Source organism: Otolemur garnettii, unplaced genomic scaffold (assembly GCF_000181295.1).
Source record: "Otolemur garnettii isolate 467f Iridium unplaced genomic scaffold, OtoGar3 scaffold00014, whole genome shotgun sequence".
In the NCBI taxonomy this organism is placed as follows: domain Eukaryota; kingdom Metazoa; phylum Chordata; class Mammalia; order Primates; family Galagidae; genus Otolemur; species Otolemur garnettii.
In genome coordinates this window covers 31,030,178-31,039,182 of record NW_003852409.1, presented here as the reverse complement: position 1 = coordinate 31,039,182, position 9,005 = coordinate 31,030,178, and the positions used below count along the sequence as shown (strand labels likewise).

Genomic DNA, 9,005 nt, shown 5'->3' with positions numbered 1-9,005 from the left:
AAAAAAAAAAAAAGACCAAGCACCATAGCTCACAACTGTAATCCCAGCACCCTAGGAAGCTGAGGCAGGTAGATTGCTGGAGCTCAGAAGTTCAAGACCAACCTGAGCAAGAGTGAGACCCCATTCCTAAAAAAATAGCTGGGCATTGTGGCAGGTACCCATAATCCCAATTATTTGGGAGGCTGAGGCAAGAAGATTGCTTGAGCCCAGGAGTTTGAGGTTGCTGTGAGCTATGACACCATTGCACTTTACACAGGGGGACAAAGTGAGACTTTGTCTCCAAAAAAAGTCCAGGCCTTGCGATGAGCGCCTATAGTCCCAGCTACTTGGAAGGCTGAGACAAGAGGATTACTTGAGCCCAATAGTCTTGAGGCTGCTGTGAGCTATGATGCTACAGCACTCCACCAAGGACGACAAAGTAAGAATCTGTCTCAAAAACAAAAAAACATGGATTACTTGTTCAAATAATATTTTAGACGTATTGGACTAAATACAATATATTATTAAAACAATCCTGTTTCTTTCTGCTTTTATTAAAGTAACTAGTAGGAACAATTAAATCACCTATGTGACTCATAGTCTATTTCTACAGACAGTGTTGCAACAGCCCGTCAGCCGTAGGAGGGCAGAATGGGCTGTTTTGCTAACTCTCATATCTCCAATGCCTGGATGAATAAACATGTCCTGCATGCAGGTGTAAAAGGCCAATCCTGGGCACATTCTTGACTCCAGGTAGGGATGTCAAGTACCCTCCCCTTACCCGCCCACTACATGAGCAGCATGTGTAGGAACTGGCAACAGCCTACTCTTCCTGTTTCCACAGCATAGCCTCAGCCTATCCAGAAGCTGTCACCACTGGTATCTTCATTGCTTTGGGGCTGCCTGCTCAGTCTGTGTTCACCTGTGGCCTCACTGGGACCCAGGACCTAATTTCCTCTGCAGTCTTACAGTTTTACTTACTGTGTGAAGCTCAAGGTGATCACAGAACATTGAGTATGTGCCAGAACTGTAGGATGTCCCTTAAATATATTTCTTTCTTTCTTTTTTGAGACAGAGTCTCACTGTGTCACCCTTGGTAGAGTGCTGTGGTGTCACAGCTCACAGCAACCTCAAACTCTTGGGCTTAAGTGATTCCCTTGCCTTACCCTCCAAGTAGCTGGGAGTACAGATGCCCACTATAACGCTCAGCTGTTTTTTGTTGTAGTTGTCATTGTTGTTTAGCTGGCCCAGGCCAGGTTCAAACCTGCCAGCCTCGGTGTATGTGATTGGCGCCATAACCAATGTGCTATGGGCTCCGAGTCTTCTTTTTTTTTTCTTTTAAATATAGAATCTCACTCTGTGGTCCAGGCTAGAGTGTAATGGGATCAGCTTAGCTCATAGCCATCTCAGACTCCTGAGTTCAAGTGACCCTCCTACCTTAACCTCATCAATAGCTAGGACTAATAGTGGTGCTTGCCACAAGGCCTGGCTAATTTTTCTATTTTTGATAAGTAAGGGTTCCTGCTAGGGCAGCACCTGTGGCTCAGTGAGTAGGGTGCTGGCCCCATATACTGAGGGTTGTGGGTTCAAACCTGACCCCAGCCAAACTGCAACAATAAAATACCTGGGTGTTGTGCGGGCACCTGTGGTCCCAGCTACTCGGGAGGTTGAGGCAAGCGAATCACATAAGCCAAAAGGCTGGAGGTTGCTGTGAGCTGTGATGCTACAGCATTCTACCAAGAGCAACAAAGTGAACCTCTGGCTCGAAAAAAAAAGAAAAAAAAAACCAAGGGATCCTGTTCTTAGTCTGGTTTCAAATTCCTGAGTTGAAGGGATCCTCCCACGTAGGTCTCCCAGAATGCAAAGATTACAGGTGTGAGCCACCACACCTGGCCTACATGTAAAATTTTATCTTCAATCCTTAACAATCTGGGAAGTAAATACTGTTATGAGCCTCAGATGTATATAAGAAAAACTAGGCTCAGGCCAGGCACCGTGGCTCACGCCTGTAATCTTAACACCTTGGGAGGCCAAGGCAGGTGAACTGCCTGAGCTCTCAGGTTCGAGACCAGCCTGAGCAAGAGCCAGGACCCTGTCTCTAAAAATAGCTGGGCTTTGTGTCAGGCACCCATAGTCCTAGCTACTCCAGAGACTGAGGCAAGAGAATAATGTGAGCCCAAGAGTTTGAGGTTACTGTGAGCTATGATGCTACAAGACTCTACCAAGGGGGACAAAATAAAACTCCATCTCAAAAAAGAAAACAAAAAAGAAAAACCAGGCTCAGAGAGAGATTAAGTAATTTTTCCAAGATTGCACAGCCAATGAAGTGGCTAAGTCACGATTTGAAACAAAGTATGTTGGACTGCAGAGCTAGTGGTCTTAATGCCCATAATTAAGAGGTTTTTTCTTTTTTTTTTTTTGGAGGCAGAGTCTCATTATGTCACCCTCAGTAGAGTGCTGTGGCGTCAGAGCTCACAGAAATCTCAAACTCTTGGGCTTAAGTGACTCTCCTGTCTCAGCCTCACAAGTACCTGGGACTACAGGTGGCCGCCACAACACCTAGCTACATTCTTTTGTTGCAGTTGTTTAGCTAGCCCCGGCCAGGTTTGAACCCGCCACCCTTGGTGTATATGGCTGACACCATAACCACTGTGCTACAGTCGCCGAGGCCATAATCAAGTGGCCTGGAAGATCAATGTTAGGTCCCTTTACTTCAGATGGAATCTGAGGCTCAAAGAAGTTGGAGGATTTGTCTAGGGCCCTAAAGCTAGAAAGAGAGGCCAAATTTTTTTTTTTTTTTTGGTTTTTTTTTTGCAACAGAGTCTTTCATTTTGTTGCCCCCAGTAGAGTACCTTGGCATCACAGCTCACAGCAACCTCAAACTCTTGTGCTTTAATTATTCCCTTGTCTCAGTCTCCCAAGTAGCTGAGACTACAAGCACCTGGCTATTTTTTGTTTTAGAGACGAGGTCTTATTCTGGCTCAGGCTGGTCTTGAGCTCGTGAGATCAGTCAGTCCACCCACCTGATTCTCCCAGAGTGCTGGGGTTACAGGTGTGAGCCACTGTACCGGCCCTTTTATTTTTATTTATTTTATTTTATTTTGTAGAGACAGAGTTTCACTTTATCTCCATAGAGTGCCATAGCATCACAGCTCACAGCAACCTCCAACTCCTGGGCTTAGGCGATTCTCTTACCTCAGCCTCTGCAGTAGCTAGAAATACAGGCGCCTGCCACAACACCCAGCAGCTATTTTGTTGTTGCTGTTGTTGCAGTTTGGCCAGGGCTGGGTTTGAACCTGTCACTCTTGGTATATGGGGCCAGCACCCTACCGACTGAGCCACAGGCGCCACCCCAGCCCTTTTATTTTTTTAGAGATAGGGTCTCACTCTGTTGCCCAGGTTAGAGTGTGGTGGTGTGATCACACCTACTGAGTAGCTGGGTCTACAGGCACATGCCCACACCTAGTTAAAAGAGGCAAGATTCTAACTCAGGCTTCTATCTCCAGAGCCCAAGTCTGTGATCTTGAGGCTACAAGATAACCACATGCATTACCAATTTCAGCCTCAGGGAAGGTGGCCTCACCTTGAACCTTTATCTAAATCTCTTTTGGGACAAAGGTATTCCTTCAGCATCTGTGGGCTGCTGATTCTCCTGCTTTAGAAATATCACAATCTCTGGAGCCATCACTCAAGTAGAGCTGTGGCTGGGCAAGATGCCCAGGATGGCCGTGATGGTCCCATCCCTGCTGTCTTCTCCCCTCCACTGCAATAGGACTAAAAAGGCAATAGAGACTTCAGAAGGCTGTGCCTCCGTGAGTAGTACTTGGGACAGGTCACCCTGGTAAGTTTCCCATTCATGAAATAATTTGCATCCAGGTAAAATCCGAAGGAGATGATGTAAAATATAAAATAGGGCAGGTGACTGCCCTGCCATGGAACAGTGCAGCAGAGTGAGGAATAGATTATTATCTCAGGGACAATAACATTATAAAGCAGTGATTCTCAACTACTCACCAAGGGACACATACAATGCCTGGAAACATTTGTGGTTGTCACAATTTGAAGAAATGCAACTGCCATCTTGTGTTTGGAGGCCAGGGATGCTGCTAAACAAACATCCTACCATGCACAGTATAGCCCCACCACCACCAAAAGAGTGATCCAGCCCGAACACCAACATTGCCAAGGTTGAGAAACTGTTCTAAAGCAACCTTTGGTGATTCTTTCACCTCCTCCAGCCTAGCTAGGTCTGGCAACCAGGTTGGAGGGCCACTTGGCAAAAATGCTTTGATAGAATATGTCTCTGTTGGAGAGAAGGGGTAGGGACGGGGAGGCAGGCCAATTGTATGCTAAGGTCCTTTATAAATCAAGTCATATTCCTGTCTGGCTCAAAACCTTCCAGTGAGGCTGGGCATGGTAGCTCATGCCTATAATCCTAGCACTCTGGGAGGCCAAGGCAAGTGCATTGCTTGAGCTCAGAAGTTCAAGACCAAGCAGAAGGGCGGTGCCTGTGGCTCAGGGCACCAGCCCCATATACCAGGGGTGGCAGGTTTGAACCCAGCCCTGGGCAAAATGCAACAAAAAAATAGCTGGGCATTGTGGCGGGTACCTGTAGTCCCAGCTACTCAGGAGGCTGAGGCAAGAGAATCGCCTAAGCCTAAGAGCTGGAGGTTGCTGTGAGCTGTGATGTCACAGCACCCTGCTAAGGGCGACAAAGTGAAACTGTCTCTGAAAAAAAAAAGACCAAGCTGAGGAAAGCAAGACCCCATCTCCACAAAAAAGAAAAACTAGCTGGGCATTGTGGCAGGTACCTGTAGTCCCAGCTACTTAGGAGGCTGAGACAAGAGGATTGCTGGAGCCCAAGAGTTTGAGGTTGATGTGAGCTATGATGTCACAGAGCTCAACCCCAGGTTGACAGAGTAAGACCTTAACCCGGCCGTGAAAATTTTTTTTTACTACTTTATTGTCTACTTCTCCAACTAGAATGTAAGCTCCATGCGGCAGCTACCTTGTTGTCTAGTTCACTATTATATACACAGAATATGGGACATCATGTGGCAAAGGCTAAATAAATGAATGAGTTCTTTAGTAGTTGGGAACACTTACCCCCTCCCCAACCACTACTACCCCTGTCCTCCCTGCCTGGGGCTGGAGAATGCCAATATTTGTCATACCTTAGGGAAAGCAATATCCCTGAAATAAGTAACACAGTGCAGCAATTAAGTGCAAGACCTGGGGTTGAATACTACCTCCACTAATACTGGCTTTGTGAAATTAGCACATTGCTTAACTGCTCCGAGCCTTTGTTTCCTCTTTAATTAAAACAGGTTAACAGGCTGGGCTTGCTGGCTCACACCCATAATCCCAGCACTCTGGGAGGCCAGGGCAGGAAGACTGCTTGAGGCCCGGAGTTTGATATCAGTCTGAGTAGGATAAAGACCCCTTTCCTACAAAAACCAGGAAAAATGAGTCACCCATAGTGGTATATGCATTTAGTCCCAGCTGCTAGGGAGGCTGAGGCAGGAGGATCACTTGAACCAAGGAGTTTGAGATTGCAGTGTACTACAATGACACTACTACGCTCATACCCTGGGCGACAGAGCTCAAATACAATGTCTCAAAAACAAACAAAAGGCTTGGTGCCTATAGCTCAAGCGGCTAAGGTGCCAGCCACAGACACTTGAGCTGGCGGGTTCAAATCCAACCCGGGCCTACCAAACAATGACAACTACAGCCAAAAAAAATAGCTAGGTGTTTTGGTGGGCACCTGTAGTCCTAGCTACTTGGGAAGCTGTGGCAAGAGAATCACTTAAGCCCAGGAGTTGGAGGTTGCTGTGAGCTGTGATGCCATGGCACCCTACCCATGGTGACAGCTTGAGACTCTGTCTCAAAAAAAAAAAAAAAATCACAAACAAAAATAGGCCAGACCTCGTGGCTCACAGCCCTAATCCTCACACTCTGGGAGGCTGAGGAGGGTGGATTGCTTGAGCTCACAGGTTCAAGACCAGCGTGAGCCGGCCTTGTGGCAGACACCTATAGTCCCAGCTACTCGGGAAGCTGGGGCAAGAGAATGGCTTAAGCCCAAGAGTCAGAGGTTGCTGTAAGCTGTAACTGACACCACAGCACTCTCTTGAGGGCGACATAGTGACGTTCTGTCTTAAAAATAACAACAACAAAAAAATATACTTGGCACCAGTGGCTCAAGCGGCTAAGGTGCCAGCCATATACACCTGAGCCGGCTGTTCATATCCAGCCCGGGCCCGCCGGGCCCAACAATAACGGCTACAACCAAAAAATAGCCGGGCGTTGTAGTGGGCACCTGTAGTCCCAGCTACTTGGGAGGCTGAGGCAGGAGACTCACTTGAGCCCAGGAGTTGGAGGTTGCTGAGAGCTGTGATGCCACACACTCTACCCAGGGGAACAGCTTGAGGCTCTGTCTCAAAATAAATAAATAAATAAATAAACAGGGTGGCACTTGTGGCTCAAGGAGTAGGGTGCCCGCTCCATATACCAGAGGTGGCAGGTTCAAACCCGGCCCTGGCCAAAAACTGCAAAATAAATATAAAAGTAAAATAAAATAAAATAAATAAGCAGGGTGGTGTCTGTGGCTCAAGGAGTAGGATGCCAGCTCCATGTACCAGGGGTGGTGGGTTTGAGCCCAGCCCTAGCCAAAATTGCAAAAATAAATAAATAAAATAAAATAAATATCCCTGCCCATGGCGATAGTTTAGGATATATCTCTTTTCTTGGAATGTCCTTCCTGTACCTTTCTTTTGCCCCTTCTAATAACTGCCAGATGCACAGAAGCTGGAAACTCACATTCACGTGCAGAAAACGAAGATATTCATGGCCTAGGGAGCCTTCAGGCAGGCTCTGGAGCTTGCCTAGGTCGAGGGTAGACAGTGAGATCCTGGGACGCTCTCTGAAAGACAGGAGTTGGGTATTAGCAAAGGCAACTGAAAGGTCTAGAGCAGACTAGAGCAGGGGCACAGAGCAGCAATGTGGGCTTAATAAGCCTTAATGGAATACCCACAACAGGCCAGGCCAGTCACAGACTGAGGAGACTGTAACAAATCAAGGACATGGTTCCTGTCTGCAGGAGTACAATCTAGGCATCAAGGCAGGCCTCAACAGTGACCAGGGTACTTACAAAAGATAATGCAAGGGGTTGACGGGGTACAGCTAGTATGAAACTAGACTAAGGCCATCCCAGAGATCATCACAGGGTATACATATATATGTAAATGGCAACCCTGGAATTGGGCAGTACCCTGCCCGTGCAATCATCTATGACCAGGATATCAAGAAGAGCTCCCCAGAGCTGGGTACGGCGGCTCACACCTGTTATCCTAGCACTCTGGGAGGCCTAGGCAAGTGGACTGCTTGAGCTCAGAAGTTCAAGACCAAGCTGAGGAAAGCAAGACCCTATCTTTGCAAAATAGAAAAACTATCTGGGTGTTGTGGAGGATGCCTGTAGTCCCAAGCTACTCAGGAGGCTGAGGCAAGAGGATCACTTGAGCCCAAGAATTTGAGGTTGCTGTGAGCTATGATATCACAAAACTCAACCCCAGGTTGACAGAGTAAGACTTTTTTTCTTTTTAACTAACCATTATATGAATGAGGACAGAGTACGACTTTGTCTCAACAACAACAACAACGGGCTCGGCGCCTATAGCTCAACCGGCTAAGGCGCTAGCCACGTATACCTAAAGTGGCGGGTTCAAATCCCCAGCCCGGACCTGCCAAACAACAATGACGGCTGCAACCAAAAAATAGCAAGGCGTTGTGGCGGGCGCCTGTGGTCCCAGCTACTTGGAAGGCGGAGGCAGGAGACTTGCTTGAGCCCAGGAGTTGGAGGTTGCTGTGAGCTGTAATGCCACGGCACTCTACCCAGGGGGATAGCTTGAGGCTCTGTCTCAACAACAACAACAACAACAACAACAACAACAACAGACCTCCCCAGAGAAAGAGAACTGACACAATGTGACTCTAGAGATGTCAGGATCCCTGGAGAATGTTTCCAATTCCCCATGTAGATCTGGGACCTACTGTAGGATCTGGGCACCCTCTGGATCCCTCCTCATCTGGTCTCTGAGGACTTTCAGAGTATGATGTCCTGTGGTCTCCCCGAGAACTGCAACCATGTCTGAAAGGACAGAAATGGGCACAAATAGGGTTATGATCTTAATTTACCCTACCTAGTCTAAGTCTTAGTTTCCTATATGATAAAATAAGGACAGTATTTACCTCTTAGGTATGGATTTAAGCTCAAAACTCAGCAAATTGGCTCAGTACCTGTAGCTCAGCAGCTAAGGCGTCAGCCACATACACTGGAGCTGGCGGGTTTGAATCTAGCCTGGGCCTGCCAAACAATGACAAGTACAACCAAAAAATAGCCGGGCATTATGGGATGAGCCTATAGTCCCAGCTACTCAGGAGAATGAGGCAGGAGAATCGCTTAGCCCATGAGTTTGAAGTTGCTGTGAGCCGTGATGCAACGTGTCTACCAAGGGCGACAAAGTGAGACTCTGTCTCAAAAACAAAAATAAAGGTATCAAGTCCGAAATTATCCTGGATGAAGACTTATGCAGTATCCTGCAGTGGATTCCTACATTTTCCAATAGTATTTGAGGGAATGGGTGTTTACAATAATATTCTGGAAACTAGCAGGGCACCAATTTTAAATATAGGCCAAAGTTTTTAAAGTGGATTCCTTGATAATAAATAAAATGGTTAACTTATGTGGGGAAAAAAAACTTAGCAAATCATCCAGCACATGAAAGGGCTCAATGTACCTACACATAGTTGCTACATAGTGTTATTAATCTATAAGAGTGGAATGCAAGTGGAATGGCTCTGGTTGGCACAGTGCTCTCAAGAGTTTATAAATTACTTCTACATCCATTAGCACAACAGGGTATCATGTCTCCATTAATTGGTACAGACTTTGGCTTCAGAGATTGATGGGTTTGAGCCCAGGCCCATTCACTATTCTTTTCAAACTGCTTCATATTTTTTTTTTTTTT

General features: G+C 46.7%; 1 protein-coding gene across 2 annotated transcripts in view; it reads right to left on the bottom strand.

Moving 5' to 3' along the window:
* The window catches only part of COQ4 (coenzyme Q4), an 18,945-nt gene that overhangs the window by 5,937 nt on the left and 4,003 nt on the right, over positions 1-9,005 (bottom strand). For both annotated transcript variants that reach the window (XM_023510604.1, XM_023510605.1), the window contains exons 4-5: positions 8,029-8,125; positions 6,799-6,901 (exon numbers count right to left, since the gene is read on the bottom strand). In XM_023510604.1, the coding sequence (XP_023366372.1) occupies positions 6,799-6,901; positions 8,029-8,125 (200 nt within the window). The remainder of the gene's footprint in view (positions 1-6,798; positions 6,902-8,028; positions 8,126-9,005) is intronic.